At 40.3% G+C, this 22,038-nt stretch overlaps 1 protein-coding gene across 1 annotated transcript in view; it reads left to right on the top strand.

Annotated features, from left to right (window-relative positions):
* Positions 1 to 17,033, top strand: part of LOC121954428 (zinc finger SWIM domain-containing protein 8-like) — an 89,528-nt gene extending 72,495 nt beyond the window's left edge. Inside the window, 6 exon segments of the mRNA XM_042501922.1 lie at positions 2,546 to 3,043; positions 3,608 to 3,785; positions 3,878 to 4,051; positions 5,083 to 5,202; positions 6,754 to 6,932; positions 15,970 to 17,033. Of these exon segments, the coding sequence (XP_042357856.1) occupies positions 2,546 to 3,043; positions 3,608 to 3,785; positions 3,878 to 4,051; positions 5,083 to 5,202; positions 6,754 to 6,932; positions 15,970 to 16,173 (1,353 nt within the window). The 3' untranslated portion in view covers positions 16,174 to 17,033.
* The last annotated feature ends 5,005 nt before the right edge of the window (positions 17,034 to 22,038 follow it).

Raw genomic sequence — 22,038 nt, 5'->3', positions numbered from 1 at the left:
ATTGAATCCTGTGTAGCTCTTTTGCTGAAAGAGAGAGGGAGAAAAGGACAGGAGAGAGGGTTAGACATACCTTTATGGGCCTCTGTGGAAACCACTTTGAGAGATGAGGCATGTTTTTTCCCCAACTTCAGTTATGAAACTGTTAGTTGTGTTATTATAGTGAATTACTCGCTTAGAAATTAACTATTGCTGTGCTAACCTCAGCATTTGTCTATAGTATTTCATATGATAGGCCTACAAATATTGGTCCTTTTTTAATAATTTATCAGAGTTTGATCCTTTGTCAGCCTGCCTGTCCCTGTGTCCAAGCTTTTTCCTTTGTTTAAAAAGGTCTAGGCTACTTCATTGTTCTATACTGTCATCCTACCGTGAATATAAGAGAGTGATTTTAATGCAAAGTGTAAACCACTGCATGTGAATGCATGAATTAGTCAGATCTGCGCTCCAGAGGAGAGCCTTCATTAGGCTGTGTAACATTGCCCTCTACGGGATTTATACGTTAATGAACTGTATTAAACTAGAGCATTCTGTGTTTTTATAACCCGCTTCGAAATAGTTCCTTCAGCACCCCGTGCTCTTATTGTAAGTTACCAATATACCAATAAGAAGATTACATATATAACAACAAAATAAAAAATAAAATAAAATACAGTAGTGTAACAGTAGTATTCAGAATAATTCCCCATTAAGCCTAGTACTTTTCATTTTTTAAATGACTTACCCTGTGATATCACTCAGGTCTTTCAGCTTCCCTCCCTTTGTCATCAATGGAAAATCAGCTGAGCTGAAACATAATAAAGACAAATGGAATAATCAAAATCACAAAGCTAAAAACATTCACCCTTAAATTACATTTCCGTTTACAGTAATTTTTTTTATATTGTTTATTAATCTCAAATATGCACTCTTAATCCATATCAATACTTATGTACCATAAAATAGCACTCTGCTATCAAGCACCATGTTATCTTTAACAAAGCTGAGCTGTAAAACAAATCACACAAGCCTTTTCTAACACGCTGTTAGCAGCTAATCTGCAATGGTCTGGCGAACTGTCCAGGGTGTACCCCGCCTTCCGCCCCCCACGACCCTTACGAGGACAAGCGGTTACAGAAAATGACTGATTGACTGTTAGCGGCTAATGATATGTGTTCAGTATATACAGTACAGTTTATTAACGTTATCTTACTCTGTTAGCATATCTGTTATTGCTTTGTAAATGTACTAATATTTGGCGACAGTTAATCCAGTATCATGCTTTAATGCACATCTTAATTCAGTTAAAATATGCTGATATTTTCAAAAAAAGATTCTTTAGATGTCTTATCCTGTTAAAGCCCATCACAAATGGTCTTCTCTGCTGTAACTCCATTGCGCCGCTGCAATCAATGCTACTTTCGGGAACTATTGAGATGCTCCACGTTCCGCCATTGCTGTGAAAAAATGGTCCATGGGAGCAAACAGAGATGACGCGACTCTCTCTTAAAGGGCTCTGGGGGTATGTATATATAAAACTCAACATCTGGTAAGCACACTCCATTCACTTTAACTGCGTTTAAACACCAAGCATCATTTATATAAACACAAAGCCCTCCTCCTCTCCTCCCGGAGTCTTTATTCAGAGCAGTCTGCTCTTGACAAAGTCCGCCCATCTAGTGCAACAGCTTGATCTGGGATGTTAGGGGTTAACCATGTCTCTGTAAAGATATCTGCAGAGCAGTCTCTGATCTCCTGTTGCTGAGTGAGCCTCAATTGCATCTTATCAATTTTATTCTTCTGCAACTGCACATTAGCCAGAAGAAGGCTTGGTAGAGCAACAGCTCTCAGTCTAAGTCGGGTCAGCTTTGCCTTGATACCGGCTCCCCTCCCTCTCTGCGTCTGGTGCTTTTGGTTTCATTTTTACCTTTTTGGTTTGACTGGCAGCTTGGTGTATGCTGTTTGTTCAGATCCTCTCATGGTCTGCTGCATTCAGTCCAAGAACTACACAACCTTTCCTGATGTCGATGAGTGCTCCTCTATTGTAGGAAAGTCGTGCTTCACCAGAAGGGGCCATGCAGTTGAAAAAAATAGGAAAATGTCACAAAAGTATCAAGAATTTGAGGAGCTACTGGCTGCTGCATCAGCATGCGCTTCCGTCGTCATAGCAAGAACAAAGCAAGACAGAGAAAAACCTGTAATGCAGTCAGACACAAGGGGGCGATTGAGATTGAAAATAACATGTCTGAAAAATATGTCTGTAGTACTTTTTCGGCTGCTCATGTAGTTTGCTGTAGGCCAGTCACAAAAAAACAATCTGAATTCTGGTGAATCTGTGTATGCTTGCTCATATTTTGTCCCTGTATGTGGTGTGAAAGTCATATCTGAATTTAGTTCTGGCACCACAAAATGAAATGAATCTCATAAGCTTAATCTTTTTCTCATTTCAGAATTTTATTGATTGCAGTGACAAAATCCAAATTGCAGCTGAACACTGTTGCCCATTTGTTTCTCTTGTTGTGCTCACAAAAAGGTATTAAACTCCCTGACTGTCCCTGTCTCCCTCCAGGATAATGTGATGTTGGAGAAGGCCTGCATGGCAGTTGAGGAAGCAGCCAAGGGTGGAGGTGTTTACCCTGAGGTTCTATTTGAGGTGGCTCACCAGTGGTACTGGCTGTATGAGCAGTCAGTGGGTGGGGGCACAGGCCAACAGCGGGAGAGCTCTGGGCGCTGTGGGGCCAACGGGGGCTCGGGCAGGAGGGCACCGGAGTCTAGCTGTGTTGTCCTTGACACCGGCGCCAATATGGAGTCTACTGGGGTGGCAACAGTCACAGCCTCAGTCACTGCAGCAGCTGTTGTACCTGTCATCTCTGTGGGCTCCACCATCTACCAGTCCCATGCCATGCCCGGGCAGGCCATGACTCACCCCCACAGCCAGGGCCTCCACCCCTACACCACCATCCAGGCCCATCTCCCCACCGTCTGCACCCCCCAGTACCTGGGACACCCTCTGCAGCATGTCCCCAGACCCACTGTCTTCCCTGTAGCTGGGGCTGCATATGCACAGGTCAGAACTCTTCCTCATACAACCATCAGACTTTCTGTAGAATTTCCTTTTGTTTAAGAAATACATGCAGTAAGAAGGTGTTCACAGCTGCAGTTTGAAAGTAAAGATTTGTTGTTGTCTTTAAAACTACATAAATCAGTGTAGGCAGTAAATGTTTGAACAATTTTTGAAATGCCAAACTCAAAAAAAAAAAATTCTCATCACTTCTAAATTAATCTGCTGATTATTTTCTTGATTATAATCAATTGGATGATTAGTCAACAAAATACTTAGACATAACTTATTCAGTAATTTTTTTTTAATGTGACCATTCATTTTTTGTCTATGAACAATTTTTTAAATTAGGTACTTGAAAAAGAAAAGATGAAAAAGCCAAAAAGTTTGGAAATCATAAAAATTAGCAAAAAACCCAAATAGATTCTGAGATTTCCAAAACTTGCCTAACAATAACAAGTCAATCACTATACATGATGGCTTATATATGTCAATAACTATGCATGATAGACATATTCAGACCGATCTTTAGAGCTGTTTTGCTGTGTGTGTGTGTATGTATTTCTTCAGGGAATGCACCCAGCCTTCATTGGTGCACAGTACCCATTCTCTGTTGCCACTGGCCCCCAGCCACCTATTGCAGCCACAGCTGTGACATTCCCTGGTGTCCCCGTCCCATCCATGACTCAGATTGCCGTCCATCCCTACCACGCTGATACTGGCCTACCTCTCAGCACTACTGTAGCAGGTCAGGACTACACACTGTGTGTCTGTTTTGTGGGCGGTGGGTGTGTGTTGGTCTATGCTTTAACAGTCACATGTGCCTATCATGCTTTACAGTAGGCAGTGTCCACTCCGGCCCAACCATCCAGGCCATACAGGGAGCATCCCTTCCCTCCCTTTCCGCCCAGCCAGGCTCATTGGCCAGCACTCCTTTCCCAGCAGAGGATGAGCAGCACAACCAGCCAATCAGCCAGCAGGGCCTGCATTACCTGCATTCTGCCTACAGAGTTGGTGAGCAGTCTGTGTTTAATAATTATACAGCCCTAAATCCAAAGGAGGTGGGATTTTTAAGCTGATAACAATGTAGAGGGTTCTTTTCCTCTTTGGCCCAGAGGACACCAAGTCCCTGATTTCTAAAAGCAATTTGAAAAAATTACTTTTCAAATTGCTTTCCACTTTCTCAGTCCATCTCAGATAAGCTTGGGTCCAGAGAAGTCACCTGTGTCCCTGGATGTTGTTCATTTTGGCTTTCACTTTGCATGGTAGAGTCTGAACTTGCCAATGTAGTCATATCCTTTATACAATCGTGTTGACTTTTGATGCACTGCTGCCTGAGGGGTCAAAGGTCATGACCTTTTCAGTTTTTCAGCCTTACCCCTTATGTGTAGAGAATTCCCCAGATCTCTGAATCCTTTGATGATATTATGTATTATAGACAGTGAAATCACTAATTCTTTGTTATTGTTAATTGGCCTGGGAACGCCTCGGCCCCAGGAAGAGCTGGACGAAGTGGCCGGGGAGAGGGAAGTCTGGGCTTCCCTGCTTAGGCTGCTGCCCCCGCGACCCGACTCCGGATAAGCGGAAGAAAATGGATGGATGGATGGATGGAATTGAGAAATGTTTCAAACTGTTGGACTGTTTGCTCACAGTTTTTCACAAAGTGATAGTCCCAGCTTGTGAATGGCTGAGCCTTTCGAGGATGCCCTTTTCATACTCAGTCATTATAATTAACCTGTTTACCTGAGAAATGCTCCAAACAGTTCTTCTTTAAGTGCTTCACAACTTTCCCAGTCTTTTGTTGCGCCTGTCACAACTTTGAGTGTATACAAAAGAATAGACACGAAACAGTTTTACAATTAGATATCTTGTCATTGTACTGCAGTCAATTGTCAATGGGTCAAAAAAGATTTGCAAATCATTGCATTCTGTTTTCCTTTACATTTTACACAATGTCCCAACTTTTTTTGGAATATGAGTTGTATTTTACTCTGACCAAAGTGTGAGCTGAACAAATTTGATCTCTATTGTTCTTTTGTGTGAAGGCATGCTGGCATTAGAGATGCTGGGCAGAAGGGCTCACAATGACCACCCAAACAACTTCTCCAGGAGCCCACCTTACACCGAGGATGTCAAATGGCTGCTGGGACTGGCTGCGAGGCTAGGTAAGCCTGCTCATGGACAATAATGAAGGACCAATTTGGTTGTTATTGGTTAGTTGCCTGATTTATGGGATGTTGGGGCATCCAGTATATACTTGAGTATGACTAGAAGCAAACACTAGCAAGGGCTGGAGATAGCTTGAAGGTGGCCTACTGAAGATAGTAGCAGACAAACTAAAATAACAATGGCTTTTAGTAACTGTGAGTATGGCTATGACCACTCAACAAAGCTCACAGTCACAGATTCATTGTGTTTTTCTCTGAACTCCAATACATAGGATTTCACTGAACTAGAAATGAAACAATGGCTATGAGGCAGAGTCGGGATCAAATCATTGTTTTACAAAGTCACAAGTAAGTCCTAAGTCAAGACTGATACGTTTTAAGTCCGAAACTTTGAGTTTTAGCCCTTAACACATCAGTAAGCACTCTTCACCAAATGCAGTGACCATGACAATAATTTTAATGAACAGAATAAGAACATAAAACATTTACAAAAATCATAAATGCTTTTTATTTATTTATTTTTTCAATTCTATTTTCGACTTTTGAGCTTCAAGTTTGGCAAGCTGTTCTTTTTTTATCGTTGACCACTGTGTTGTTTTTGTATGCAAACGAAACTTTCTTTGATATCCTTTTTCCAACTGGTGCTCAGTGACATAACTTGAGTTCTTTATGATTCTCTATGGCAACTTGCTGGTGGATTGGTTTAGACAAAGTGGATCTGGGGAATTGAGTGTCAGCTAAATGTAAAACGTTTGTTGATTTAGGAAATTAATTGATCCATCACACACTTTTTATATAATGTACTATTTGGGGCGGCTGTAGCTCAGAGGTAGAGCGGGTTGTCCGCTAATAAGAAGATTGGAGTTCAATCTCCGGCTCTTCCAGTCAACATGTAGAAGTATCCTAGGGCAAGATACTGAGCCCAGAATTGCTCCTGATGGCTGTTCCATAGGAGTGTGAGTGCATGTGAATGCACGCATATGAATGAGCAGGTGGCACCTTGTACGGTAGCCTCAGTGTGTGAATGTGTGTGTGAATGGGTGAATGTGACATTTAGTGTGAAAGTGCTTTGAGTGGTTGAACATCTAGAAAAGCACTATACAAGTGCAGGGCCATTTACTATTTAGGAGAATGTATTAAGTATGCTTAAGTCAAAACTGTGACTCAAGTCTGACTCATGTCCATGTCAAGTGACTCGAGTCCACAGTACACACATCCGCAATAAGGTAACATTTAGACAGTAAGCTATAAGGGTGTTTGAATGTTTTTTCATTATAGGATGAACAGTGTAGAAAATTTTTTTTATACAAACCAATACCAATTTCAGGACACTGATATGAAAGAGGCCCTATTATGCTTTTTCAGAAGGCTCTGCTCCTCCCAGTTTCATTGTTTACTTAGCTTGCTGATCAATCAAAGCAGACTTAAATCTTGTCACTTCAGAATGTTGCCTCAAGTTAAATTTAAACCTTAATTGACAGTGATTCTTTTCCCTTTCTTTATATCTGCTTCTTCACCTTTCTTCCCTCTGCCTGTTCATCCTGCAAGGAGTCAACTATGTGTACCAGTTCTGTGTTGGAGCAGCAAAAGGTGTCCTCAGTCCGTTCGTCCTTCAGGAGATCATCATGGAGGCTCTGCAGAGGCTGAACCCTGCCCACATCCACGCCCACCTCCGAACACCTGCTTTCCACCAGCTAGTCCAGCGTTGCCAACAGGCCTACCTGCAGGTAACACTCCTCTCTATCTATGCTGCATTCATAAAAAAGTATATGGCAGTGGCACAGCCAGAATTCTCCTTCCTAGGGATGGCCAAATGTGGCCAGTGTGTGAAAGGCCACAAATGTGGCACGACAAAACCAGAACCTCGTTTGAGTTTCATTGTTTACTTAACTTGGTGTCATCACAAGGTAAGAAATTTAGTATGCATAGAATGTGCACCTATATCACTGTGACATTTCCACACACATTCTAAGTAGTGCACCAATCACAGTAGAGTGTGTGAGAGAGAGAGCCAGCTGTGGCCAAATGTGGCCACAATGTGTGCAAGGCCACAAATGTGGCACGACACAACCAAAAGCCATTGATAAATTTCAGGAACTTGAAACTGCAGTTGCAGTATATAGGCTAGTGGAAAGTGATGTCATTATGGAGAGTTGATAAATTGTGCAATGATATACTTTGGTTTCTCCTTCAGTTAATATTACTAATTATCTAATGCACATAGACTAATATCAGTATAGTATCATTTTGAACTCTAAAACAATCCTGCTACATTCATGTTATGAATCTATTAGAGATTCAGATTCAGAAAAATCCATTGTCTGTTGTGACAAAAAAATCTTCTTAGATGGCTCAGCATGCAGTGCAAAACAAACTCAGACAAAAAAACACACAGCATGTGTTCCTAAAAACAGAAGAAATACGTAATATACAAATAGTTTAGACAGAATAAAAAGTGCAACTACTGTGTGCAAAGTGACATAGTGGCATAGTGCTTATGTAGATGTAGAGACCATTACCTTTTATTTAAGATATTTATGGCAGTGGGAATGAAGAGATTTTTATAGGTGTTTTTCTTGGCCAGGATGTCTTTATAGTGGAAGCCTAATGGTAGTACCTGAAAAGACGTATGCAGAGGTGGAGTGGGATATTTTGTAATATGACTGGCTTTCCTTTCAACTGCTTGGGTATTGACAGTGGAGTTTGGGTTTTACCAGTTATTTTACTTGTTTGGTTAATGATCTGTGAAAGCTTTGCAATGAAGTCAAACCACGATGTGATCTTAAAAGGGAGTACAAATTTAATGAGTGACTTGTACACAGCTGTTGAAAATGTCCTTTCCCCACATCAAATTCTCTAAAATTCCTCTGCAGCAACAGGCATTGTTGTGCCTTCTTGTATACTGAGTGGATGTGTTGGGAGAAAGACAGAAGGCTGTCAATCTCTGTGCCTAGGTACTTAAAGGCCACCACCTGCTCCACTGCCTGGCCATTCAGCCTCAGGCGTTCAAAGAGAGGGTGGGGGCAGTGAGATCTCATCCTTAATGTGAGAAACCAGGGCCATGTCATCTGCATATTTAAAAAGTGAAATGTCATTGTTATTGTAAGTTATATTGTTTGTGTAAATGGAAAATAAAATAGGGGATAAAACAGCCCTGGGGGACCCCAGTGTTTAAAGTCATGTTTTTGGATTTAAAACCATTGACTGCCACATACTGAGGCCCTTTCTGAAAGTCCTTTATCCATAGTATCAATGTAGGGTTGATCTGTAATGCTTGAAGGTGGTTGCAGAGGGTGTATGAATCCAAGGCTTGTTGTTGGGTTACAGCTAAACCTATTTTGATGGAATGGCAGTGTCCACACAGAAAGTCAAATAGGAGGAAATAGAGTCTGTCAGTGGGCTTAGTTCCCCTTCACAGCTTTGGAAAAATATTTCCCAATCTGTCATCTCCATGCAGCCCCTTAATGTCTCAACAGAGTCCTTATTCCAGAGTTTAATGGTTTTTATTTGTATATTGTCTGTTTACAGTTTTTGTCTGTATTTTGGTTGCAACAGAATGACATTATGGTCACAGCGGCCAAGTGGTGGGCAGGGCTTTGAGACATAGGCACCCAGTATGTTACCAAAACACAGATCCAGCATTATTGCAAGTCTGGTGCGTGATGACACATACTGCTCCAAATTTTGGAATAATGTAGTGACATCACACTTGTTAAAGTCCCCGAGCAAAAACACAGGCTTTTCGCTGCTCTGGTTTACAGCTCTGTTGTAACAATCACCAATGTGTTCTACTGCAAATGTGTTGTCAGGCCCAGGGACATATGCTAGAATAACTGTGATCTTTGTAAAGTCTCATGGTAGGTAGTACGGTCTAAATGACACATACGTGATCTCATGGTGCTTGGTGCTTGACTTTGAGGTTACTGTTGTTTACAGCCAAGTAAAGTCCGCCCCCAAATCAACTTCCGTGTTTGCCTGGGGTCTTTGTCAAAGCGTACAATGTTAAATCTGTCCGAAACAACATCGGTTATCTTATCTAATAACCATGTGTCCGTGTAGCAGATGAAGTGGTTTAAATAAGGATTCATTAATGAATTCATTTAAATTATTAATTAATTAATAAATCAATACCAAAATACATAACTTTAACTCATAATGCAACATTATGACTCAGAAACATATGAATCGGCATAAGGAGTAATGGGACTTCGGCTATCAGGAAGCTTACATTAAAAATTACAGTTTATAAAATTGTAGTACCACCCATTAAAATAGAAAGGTTGATAGCCCATTTTGATTTTTTTTGGTGGTGGGGGGGGGGCATGCAAACTTGGCTTGAGTTTGTTTCCTCCATCTCTCTCCTCCATGAACAGCTGGATCATCCTGACACCTCATGTGGGTGAGATGAGATCACCAGCTCATCAGGCCTCGTTTCATTCAAAGTCTCCTGTGGCACAGTCTAGCCTGTGCCTAAATGCCGATTAAGAACCAAAGCACAAGAGAGACTGTGCAAACTCCTTTGGTTCTTAATCGGCATTTAGGCACAGGCCATTCAAAGGTTCTCCCTTTCAAGGTAGATTAACACCAGCTCACAGCATCTCAGGGCTGCAGCACAAGCAGGCATCCACCACCCCCTCACCCCACCTCCTCAAAGGAGGAGGGTAAGATGCAAAAGCCCAAAAGTCAAAAAGTGCAAAAAACCCAAAAATGTCAAAGTCCTTCGACTTCACTGGGGTACTCTTATGACAAAGGGGTGTGGTGCTTGACTGTCAAAGTGGGAAAAATACACTCCTCCCTTTTATCACTCCTACTGTTTTAATTGTCTACATCTAATTTCTTTCGAAAGTGTTGATAAAGTTCACTACAGGCACTCAAATCTTCAATGTTTGAAATCACTTTCCTTTGCTGATCAATACCAAACACTTATAAGAAAACCAAATAATTATTTGGCAGATCATTAACTAAGTAAAACAGTATTAACCACATTTAACAAACATAAAGAATATGTGTAAAAATAAGTGTAATACTACAGTGTCAAAACAATGATATAATTAAAGGTTATTAAAAATCCTATTTGAGTAAAGGTATACAAGTGTTAGCATCAAAATATAACAAAGTATGAAAGTACTTAATATGACCAAAGGTCTATCAACAAAACGAATTATTAGAAAATCACAGTTCACATGATTACAAAACGATATAGCATCTGCACACAACAGTGTGAAGGAAGGATAATTAAGCTACAGATAAAGGAGATGCAAGTCTGTATAAAATGTCTTTCCATTCATTGTGTAACATTGCTGCTGGCAGAGGGTTACAAAAGGTCACATCCATCAATACACACACACACACACACACACACACACACACATGCACAGCTTGTGTTTGTGAGTTTGGCCTCAAAATAGGCATGTAAGCAAAGTTCCAGTCTGTAGGTATGAGATCACCACACAACATTTCAAAGTACATTGTACTTTGAATATGAAAATCAGTTAATGTGGTCTTCTCTTACAGTTACGCAACAAAAGCATTGGTTACGCAACAAAAGCATAAATTGTTAGTTCCTATGATGCAGGGATCTCCTGATGTCCCCTTCAGTCTTTGCAGGAGCTCAGTTGACAGCTTCTTGCCCCAGATGAGTCTTAAGTTCACTCAAACTGTCGGTCAGGCAATAAAATCTGTTGTAATTTAGTTCTGCTTACCAGAGTCATAAGCTCAACAGGGCAGTTAGGTCCATTAGCTGACCCCAAGGCTCATCCAAGGAATCTCCAAAAGAAGTTTCCGTTTTGTTAAGGAATTTGAATGTCTTCTTATTAAGAGTTGTCCTCATCATCCACTACACAGAAGAGACGACTTTGACAGTAGTCGGAGTCGTGTTTGATGAGTGCAGAAAGTTCTGTCATTTTGTTTGGTAATGACCGCACATTAGAAAGGGTTATTGCAGCTAGTGGCAGCCTCCTACCTCGTCTCCTCATTCTGTTGTGAATTCCTCCTCTGGATCCCCTTTTCCTCCAAATGCACTTGGTGTAATAATTTCTTAGTAGAGACAGAGGTATTCCATTAAGGAGAGATGATGCGCATAGATCCAGGGAAGCAAGCTGCAGATCCAGCAGAGTCTCCTGTGGATAAGTGATACTTCCTCCATGGCATTTAATGGGATCCTGCAGTCCAGATCACAAATGTTGGTTTGAGGGAGGCAATCAGGTGCCAATATTTCGGCGTGGTTGTCATACTTGTTGCAGTTGATTTTGATGAGTTTACAGAAAACACAAAACAACCATAAAAACATACAAACACACAGAAAGCCGCACGCCACGAATAGTGCCCTGCCTACGCCATTTGGGAATTTCTGGGCGATACTGATAGTGGTGTGTAAAATAACAATTAGGCCAATAGCTGAATAGTGATGCTTGGTTGTTTATGTTGTTTATTTCATTTTCTTGTTTTTTATTTTCTCTTTTGTGCCATGGAAACAAAGCAATCGACATTATGAAAAAAATACTGAACAATTTTAAAGTCTTTGGTCATGAGTCTCCTCATGTCTGTTTTGACTACTTGCCAACTCCCTGAACCATACAGCAGAATAGACTTGACATTACTGTTATATAACAGCATCTTGATTTCAAGGCTGTATTGTTTGGATCTCCAGATGGAACAGAGTTGGGAGAAGGCAACCTGAGCCTTTCCTTGCCTTGCTTTGATGTCTTTTTGGGTCCTGCTGTCCTTACTGATAAGGCTGCCCAGGTAGGGACTCAAGAAGTTCCTTATCACAAGAATGGGTGCTGTGGGGCTGGTGTTTACACACATAACCTTTGTCTTGGAGGTGTTGATGTTGAGTCTGACCTGTCTGGCAAAGTTGTTGAGCCTGTCATATTTAGCTCGTAGGTTGGGTTGGTTGGTTGAAAGGAGAGTGAGATCATCTGCGAAGTCAACACAAAGATGTGTTAATGTCAGCCTTCCGCATCTCAGCATGTATAGCGTCTACTACACTACTTGAAGAACATATGAGAATTTAACAGTTGTTTACAACAATCTGTACAGCAGTAAACATCTCACTACAAAACATCTCTACACTTGTACACCTACACATTTCCTGTTCAGGCATAGGGAGATGACATCCCTATTCTAAATCCCAACCACAGAGCTCTATTTAGTTGAGCACGTCAGCCCGATTAGAGTCTGTGAACAAATCAGGGATGTGTGCAGCAATCCGGAAACATGCAGCTACCTGACACAATTTTATTCCACTCAGGAATAATAAAGCTCTGCGACTTAAACACATTTTGTGTCATACATCCAAAGCTCTCACTTCTGTGTTTTAACTATTCAGCCTAATCTATATTTAAAAGGCAGCAAACCCCTTATCAAGATATTCATAAATACAACCCATATTCCAAAAAACTTGGGGCAATGTGTTCAATGTAAATAAAAACAGAACACAATGATTTGCAAATCCTCTTTGACATATGTTTATTTGAATACAGTACAACAGAATATTTAATTCTCAGTCGTTAAGTTGTAGCATGATCAAAAAAACACCTATAACACTCCACAGGTAAACAGGTTATTTGGTAACGGGTGATATTAGCATGATTGGGTATGAACAGGGCATCCTCGGTTGGCTTGGTTGATCAGTCAATCAAGTCTCAGACTTGGTGTCCTCAGAGCTGAAGACGAAAAGAACCATCCAGATTGGGGATGGGGATTGTTAATTTTTATTGATATTAATACCATTATCATGACTCCTAAACTATCTGAGTCTTTATCGATCCCACTATCGATATATTTCTATTATTTGGTGGAAAGATGAGGCGACAATATGTTTTTGGCAGAACTAGTTTTGCTTTTATTGCAAAACTGTATTAGTCAAGTTTCACACCAGAAACTACTTTTTCTTTTTCTTGACGTCAAATTTCAAAACATCATGATGACGTTTTATTTACCATTGCATAATAGTCATTTTATTGAGCCAACCTTGAACACATCACAATGAAATCTTATGCAACGTTATATATTTTTATATTTATTTTGGGTATGTTTCCCACCGCTGCTTTGAGTGGATTATGATGAAGACACTGCTGGCTGTGGCAGCAGCAGCTGACAGAGTTGATGGAGTTTTTTTCAACCTGAAGAAAGTCGAAGGTTCTGCATTTAGCTTATGATGCAAAGTGTTGATGTACTTGGCCATGGAGGTTGTGTTCCCTCATGCAAGAAATCATTTTGCAACATAAATTGCATTTCGCTTCCTTCTTATCTTTTGCTTTGGTAAAATGCAGCCAAACTTTATCTATCCTCGTAAGCAACTGACAACCAGATTTCTTTGCTTAGTTGGCTGGCAATTCAATTGTATTCAAAAACTTAATTGGACACGATGTATGTGGACGAGTGATTGTATTTAAATGACATGACTCAACTAGAAATGTAATGTTACATTATAGGATCCACTGGACATGACAGCAGTATTGATAAAATCATGATTGATTTTCGAGTTTTGAAAAAAGCAGAACCAGGTCCTTAATAGAACAGGGTTTCGATCTCCATGAGTGGCACATTATGGAGCACAAAATACGACAACGGAGACCCCATTGAGACACTGAAGTTGTTATCAAGCAAGAACAAGAAAGAAGTTAAAACAAATTCTTAAATCTCTCTGCCTTTCCCTCCCAATCGTGGCACACGCCAGTGGTGCCCCCTCTCACCTCTACTCTTTGTGCTAGCTATAGAGCCCCTGTCTATAGCTCTGAAATGTTCCACTTTGTTCTCAGGCATACACAGAGAATGTATTGAACACAGATTGGCATGGTATGCAGATTACCTGTTACTATACGTACAAGATCCAGTAAACTGTGTTCATCAAATAGTGAATCTGTTTAAGACCTTCAGAGTATTTTTAGGTTACAAACTAAATACAAACTAAGAATGTTTGTTATCCTGTCAATCAGTTGGCCAAATTTATCCTCCCAGGAGCACTACCTTTCACCTATCTCTCAGTTGCTTTAAATATTTAGGTGTCAACATCTCGCATTCTCTTTATGAGAATAATTTGATGACATTGACTGAACAGATTAAACTGGACCCTCAAAGATGGTACATGTTACCTCTCGCCTGTGCGCCAAATTGAAATGTTAAAAATGAACGTTCTACTTCGAATCCTATTTCTTTGTCAGACTCTTCCTCTTTTTCTCCCCAGGTCTTTTCTTAATGCCATTATAGTATTTATTTGGGGTGGTAAGCCCCATAGGATTCAAAAAGGGCCAAACAAGGCTTGGCCTTACCCAACGTGTTGCTGTATTACTGGGTCACCAACCTCCAGAAACATAAGAAATTGTGTCATTCCCCTGACATCGATTTGTGTATCATAGAAGCCAACTCTTCTCTTCCTGCATTACATTTTGCTCCTTTCTTAGTATTTCCTTCCTGACACACTAGTGACCCTGTTGTAGTTTCCTCACTCAAAATCTGGAAACAGTTTAAACAACATGTTGGATTAAAAGTTACTTCTGTTTTCACTCCAATTTGCAGCAATCACTTATTTCTACCCTCTACTCTTGATCCAGCTTTTAGGTTATGGAAGAAGAGGGGGCTTGTTTCCTTTAATGACTTCTACTTTTATGAATTGTTTGGAAGTTTTAAAAATGTCGTAACGAAATTCAGCTTACCAAATCAGGATCTGTTTTGATACTTCCAATTATGCAACTTTGCAAGAGCTCATTTTACATCCCTTCCTAAGACGCTTGAGAAAACGGTCAGAGGATATAATGACGTCCCTACAAGAAAAACAATATTTCGTCTATTTATAATCATCTTCTCTTCTCTGACAAAGGAAAAGGGAACTGTGGTTCAAGTTAGATGAAAACTGGTGGAGGGATGCACTGCTCAGGATCAACTCAACTTGCACACGTGCTCCGATGAGCCTTATTCAACTCAAAGTTGTTTACAGGATCCTTCATACCAAGGCCAAGCTTAAGGGTGATTTCTGTATCAAGTGCTTTCTCTCTGTCTCCAGTAGATCACACACATGCATTTTTCTCTTGCTCAAAGCTTATCCCTTTTTGGGCGTCTTTTTTTGACACCCTCTCTAAAGCACTTGAGATTCCCCTAACCCCATGACCCCTAATTGCTATTTTTTTGGTGTGTCTCCTCTTGAATGCAGGTTTACCAAATACTAAGCTGACCTTGTTGCATTCATTTCACTCATAGCTAAACATTGTATATTGTTACAGTGGAACAGCTCCACCCCCACCCCCCCGGCACAACTTCTTGTTTAAAGGACTTGATGTCCTTTTTACACTTACAAAAAATTTTAGGCGGTGTCCCTGGAGTGAAGGGTGAGCAATATGTTGCTTCTTGAATAGTTTTGGGTAAAAATAATAGCATTTTGACAAAAATGTCAAGTCTGTTTAATAAACTTTTTTTTTAAAGAACAAGAAAGAATTTAACTTTTAAAACTTTTTTGGAACCTCTGTTCAATAGAATATGGGTCAAAAGAGGTTTGCAAATCATTGCATCCTGTTCTGTGTATGTTTTGAATGGTGTCACAAATTATGGACGCGAAGGAAATGCACAAGGTAACCTTTGCAAGTTATAGGCTGAATGATCAGCTCTCATTTAAATGAATAGGAATCCATGTTTGGATTCATTCTCTATCATATAATACATTTTTATTGACCCATTCAGTGCTGCTCTATCTCAGTGCTATCTGATCTCTGAATTGTCCTCATCCAGGCTGCCTGTACAATCACACCTCCCTCTCTTTTTCTGCAGTATATCCACCACCGGCTCATCCACCTGACGCCTGCTGACTATGATGACTTTGTCAACATTATTCGCAGTGCTCGAGGTGCTTTCTGCCTGACGCCGGTGGGTATGATGCAATTTAACGACGTGCTGCAGAACCTGAAGAGAGGCAAGCAGACCAAGGAGCTATGGCAGCGCATCTCCCTGGAGATGGCGACCTTCTCCCCCTGAGCAGCACGCTCATGGGGGAGACTGTATTGGGCCTGGATTGAGTCCCATCCAGCAACCACTCAGCCTCCAACATTACTACTGCCATTGCACTGAGTGGGCTGTGCTCAAGCTGTCAGGTTCTGTCTGGGACCCTGCTCTGTGCTATGTGGACTCAAACAAACACAGCACACAGGCAGTACAGTCAGCTCTCGTACCCCCAACTCCCACAGACTTTCTTTTTTATCTGTGTCTGTCCACCATGGTTCATGTTTGTGTAACTGTGGAGTTCAAATGTCCTTCCTTTCTTCATCTAACTCGCCTCTTCCATTTACCTTCAACAAAAGACATTGAGTGGGATCTCTCAATCACCATCCTCACTTCATTTCCAGTATTTTGTAGTTTTTTTAGTTTTGTTCTAATGAAACCACTGAGTGCAAGTGTGAATTTTCATGCTGCAACATTCCTGTCCAGAGTGGTAGTTGCTGTGAGACCTCTATCACCAAAAGCTTATCACTATGGATCTGAATCTTTGCAGTGTGAAAGAAAAGGAAGTTTTGCAAGGAAAAAAAGGGTTTAATATGAGAAATTATATTGTGAGTACGGGTGAGGATTTTTCAGTATTTTGTTTAATATTTTTTGATACTCTGTATAGAATATTACATGTATGCAGAAAGGAACAGAAATAGAATGAGAGAATGTGCTGTTGTTGTGTGGGATCCGCATTTACATTTCAGCCTGCCCGGGGATTGACGTGAAAACAGCTCCAGACCAAACCAGAGGCCAGTTAACCACAGCCAGGGCCAAACAGGGCCATCCAGGATCACTCTCCTGTACATACTTGGGCACAGAATGTGTGCAGGGTGTGTATATATATATATATATAGATAGACAGATAGATAGATAGATAGATAGATAGATAGATAGATAGATAGATAGATAGATAGATAGATAGATAGATACTCTAGGAAGGACTAACTTTGGCGGACACCTCCAAAGGTCACTACTTCAGAATCCAGAAGTTTATTACAGTTGCCCCTGAAATGAGACGCAGCCATGGTTTGGCTCTCCCTGCTTGAGTCCAAACACTCACCCACACCTGTCAAAAATTAGATAAGAGTGTTTGAATGACTCCTCTTTTTAATGTGGTTAGCTCATAGACATGGTGCTGTTAAATGTTCCATCTCTGTCCAGGCAGCTGCTGTGGTTCTTAACCTGCCTCTCTGATTGGCCCTGGACCACAAAGGTGAAGGTGACTTAGTAGAAAATGTACTGTGATATTTTTGTATTCCTCAAAAAGTGTAGCTTGATTGAAAATCTGTATGTGCTGATTGCAAAAGGTTATTATTTAGAGTGAAAAAAAGGTAAAAGCAATACTAAAAGTGTAGAGTTTACTTAATAAAGATAATTCAAAACACTAACTTGCTGTGGCTGATGTGTGGGATTCAGTGGGAGTTCTCACTCTCTCTCTCTCTGTCGGGGTCAACAGGTCAAACCTGTTTCTGGTCCTGGGGCTGCCTGCATGCTCACAGATCATCAGTCAGTTAGGAGCATAATAGCTAAAGCTGTCATTTCTGTCCTTAAGCACTTAGAAACAACTTGTTTTTATGTCAGAAATGTGCAAAACTGGAAAACTAGTAGGACAACATAGTTTGATTAGATTTTCTTCAAGAATTATGTCTACACACAGCAGATTCTCAATGTGAGTTTATATATCAGGCTCCTCCTATATTCCTCCCATTTATACCTGCACAGATGGCAGAAACTTGCTCCTGCTCTGCTTCCTGTTGGTTCACTGTTTAAGCATATTGCATGGTGGCTGACAAGGGTAAACGCGCTGCATATAGAGAAATGCGTTGCATATACCAAAACGAGTGTATATACAGAAACGCACTGCAAATACAAAAACAAATGCTTAAGGACAACGGCACAAATATAGAAACGTGCTGCAAATACAGAAACACACTCTATATATGAAAACAAATGTAAAAAGGAGAAGCTGCATATCCACTCACACAGTGGAAGTGGATATGCTAAGTGGATATATTGACAGATTTGATCTCATTTCTTCATGAATGAAATGCTGTCAAAACACAAACAATGCCTCATTCTAATCGCAGTTTGTCTAAAAACAAGCTATAACCTCATTTTCATCCAAAATATCTGTCCACCAAGCCGGACAATTTACATTGGTCATTGGGCTGTCAGACGAGTGCTTAGGGACCATATATAAAGTGCAACAATGGAGCGCGAAAACATTCAATAACCTAATTTTTATACAGTGCAATAGCACCAAATTTACCTCACACATCAATGGTCTACTAATTAGGACTGGCTCAGGTGTCCTGGACCAGCCTATAGTTACAGTTAGTTATAGTACATAGGTTTAATCTGCCGGGGGACTTTCTATGATATGCTGAGCTTCTTTTCCTTCTCTTACTCCTGCCACCTGAAAATCACACTTCTGTTTACTGCATTACGCTGCTTTGTTAAGCCTTGTATCTATGATAGCTGTTTGTTAGCTTAGCTTAGCCTCAGTAGTTTAGCTTAGCCTTGCATCTGTATTAGCCATGTGGGACTGTCACTACCTGGGGCTCGCAATTACATAGCCTGGGTCTGTTGAACTGCCCTACACTAATCCCGTTGCCTCTCCAGAGCATTCCTTCTCCCTTGTTTCCTAGTTTTCCCAGATCCTGACCGCAACCTTGGCTTTGCCTGATCGTGGTGATAGCTGTGCTGACGCTGTGACCCTGCCTTTGGTTGTGCTCATGCTGTGGCTGCACTGATACTATACCCCCTGCTCGCCCTGATCGTGGCCTTGGTCCTGGTTCCGCCGATGCCGTGACCATGCCTTACCTCCCTATCAATATACGCATGACGCTCTTATCGACACCCACAATATCATCTTAGCGTGCATTCAATAATTTCACACCTATCGTTATTGTATGACATGCGTCTGTTTCCATTATTGCTGTGCCTCTCTCCCCCTTCCCTCTTTCCTTTTTACCACAATTGTATTTCATTGTTATTTACGACATCTATTGCACGTCTGTCCGTCCTGGAAGAGGGATCCCTCATCATCCTCTGCCACTCTTTTTCAGGAGTTTTAACTAAATAACATGTTATTATAATCATTAGGAGTGATGGACAAAACTTCAAAATGAACACCCAATTTTAAATAAACCATAATTTTCCTGTAATGTGAACTAGAATCTGTTTTTCACTGTGAACTTGTCAAATGAAAAAGATCTAAGCATCGACACTCAATACACAGCATGGAATTAACCTCATGGTGCTGGTGCTGTGCTTTGCTGATGGCCATAATATATGCTCTAAATCTGAGCTATCTTAAATAAGTAAAGTAAGTAAAAGTACTTTTGAAGTGTCCTTAAAACCTTCCTTGAGCCTGTTGACCTGTATTCAGTGTCAAAGTAATGAATCCCAAGACCAATATTTTCTGAAGAATCTGCTTGTTTCACAGCACTATCAAATCATTGTTTTGAATGTTGAAGTCCACTGGAGAGGTGACAGAACTGATAATGTAAAAGAAAAGTGAACACAAGACAAAAGAGACTGTTTCTCTGTCAAGTTGCTTTGGATATGTCTCACAATCTTTGTCTTGTTGACGAAACTAGGATAATGATTTAAAGAATACATATTTTAGCCCACAGTAGCACTGCTACAAGGGCTAGATACAGAGAATGCAGTTTTTGTGTTTTGGAAATGAATGTTGTAATACTACCCTTACAACTAAATCAGTATTTTACACCATGCCAGCATATAATCCTCAAAGAGGTGTACTGGTGAATGAGCAGGTATTCTGTCGACCATTAAATCTTTCATACTGTTTTAAATACTGTTTGCTGTTTGCTCTTCCAAATCTTCAAACAGATCTTGGCTGTGCTTCATCTGTGTTCATCACAACATCACCTTCTTGAATGTTTCCCTTTACCATGTGCCATTGCTGTCTGACAGTGATGTTATGGAGATACACTTTCCTCCAACGGCTCCATGACTGCTCCGCCAGGTACTGCACTTGACGCCATCTTTTTTGTCCATATATATCCTCTCTGACAAACTTGCCTTGGGGAGGTGGTGCAGTGGTGGCCTTCATGGTGATGAAGTGGTTAGGAGTGAGAAAGATATCAAGATGATACAGCTTGCTGTTACTAGGTAACAGATTCCTTTTGCTTAGTATCTTTATTTCATCCTCATATGCTTGTGTTCTGCATCTTGTTGTTCACTTACTGTGGAGTATGCATTTAATTTATCTTTCAGAAGTCGCCATTACAGACGTGCTACAGTGCTGACAGCCTGAGACCAGGATGAAAACTTTACCAGGTGCTCTGAGAGACTCACTTTTTCAACAGTCCTTGTTTGTAATATTTGACCTTTTCTTACTTCTGCATTTTCTGCACTTCTAAATGCATTTTTCACAGCTTCTAGAAAAAAAAGTGGTCTTTTTGATGAAACTCGCCTCTATTCAACTTCAGATTAATCAAGAATGGAACAAGGTGCAAACAAAGGGTTTTTTTTCCATGACAAAAAAGAGAGTTTCTTCTTTCATTTGAGCCATTTGGTGTTTTCAGAGTCTTTGTACAAAATATTCTATGGGTCTTGAAAGATGACTCAAAATGGCCAGAAAAGCTGACACAAGCCACTTTCCATTATATAATAGGGCTGGCACTCAAAGAGTTAACAGACTATCTACCACAGTCCTTTAAAGTAGCTGTGATTATACTATTACTACTATAATACTATTCTAAAAAAGCCCACTCTCAGTCCAGAGGTTTTAGCAAACTATATACTGATATCTGGTCTCCCCTTTATCTCTAAAATCCTTGAGAAAGTAGTTGCTAATCAGCTCTGTGACTTTCTCCATTAAAATAATTTATTTGAGGATTTTCAGTCAGGATTTGGAGTGCTTCATAGTACTGAGATGACATTAGTAAAAATTAATAATGACTTATTGATCACCTCTGATAAAGGACTTGTCTCTGTACTAATTTTATTAGATCTCAATGCTGCATTTGACACGAATGACCTTACTGCACAGACTGGAACACCTGATAAGCCTTAAAGGAAAGCTTTAAAGCTGGTTTAAATCTTTCTTAAATCTCTTATCAGATCATTCTCAGATCTTTCAAATTAATAATCAATCCTTCATGCATACTGAAGTCTGTTTTGGAGTACCACAAGGTTCTGTGCTTGGACCAAAACTTTTCACTTTACTTCCCTTAAGCAACATTATTAGAAATAACTCTGTATATTTCCATTGTTATGCGGATGATATGCAACTGTTCTTATTGACGAAGCCAGATGAAACTGATCAGTTATCTAGAGAAAAGTGTGTGTTTAGAACATAAAAGTCTGGATAGGCTGCAATTTCTTGATGTTAAATTCAGACAAAACTAAAGTTATTGTACTTGGCCCCAAACATCTCAGAACCTCTTTTTCTAAGAATATATTTTTTTCTAGATGGCATTGTGTTGGCCTTCAGCGTATCCATAAGGAATCTCTGAGTTAAATTTCATTGAGATTTATCTGTTGCCTCTCATATAAAACAAACTTCAAGGACACCATTGTTTCACTTGCTTAATATTGCAAAAATTAGGGATATCCTGTCTCAAACAGATGTGGAAAATGATTGGCTTCTAGGCTGGATTATTGTAATTCCCTAATATCAGGTTGCCCCAACAAGTCTCTACAGACTCTTCAACTGGTCCAGAATGCTGCAGCACGTGTACTAAGGGGAACCAAGAAAAGGGATTATATTTCTCCTGTTTTAACTTCTTTGCACTGGCTCCCTGTAAAGTTCAGAAATTAATTTTAATTTCTTTTCCTTACCATCAAAGCTCTAAATGAGCAGGCTCGATCATATCTTTCAGA

The sequence above is a fragment of the Plectropomus leopardus genome, chromosome 15 (assembly GCF_008729295.1).
Source record: "Plectropomus leopardus isolate mb chromosome 15, YSFRI_Pleo_2.0, whole genome shotgun sequence".
Lineage (NCBI taxonomy): Eukaryota > Metazoa > Chordata > Actinopteri > Perciformes > Serranidae > Plectropomus > Plectropomus leopardus.
Note: the sequence above shows the minus strand (reverse complement) of the source record. Positions and strands in the feature narration are given on the sequence as shown.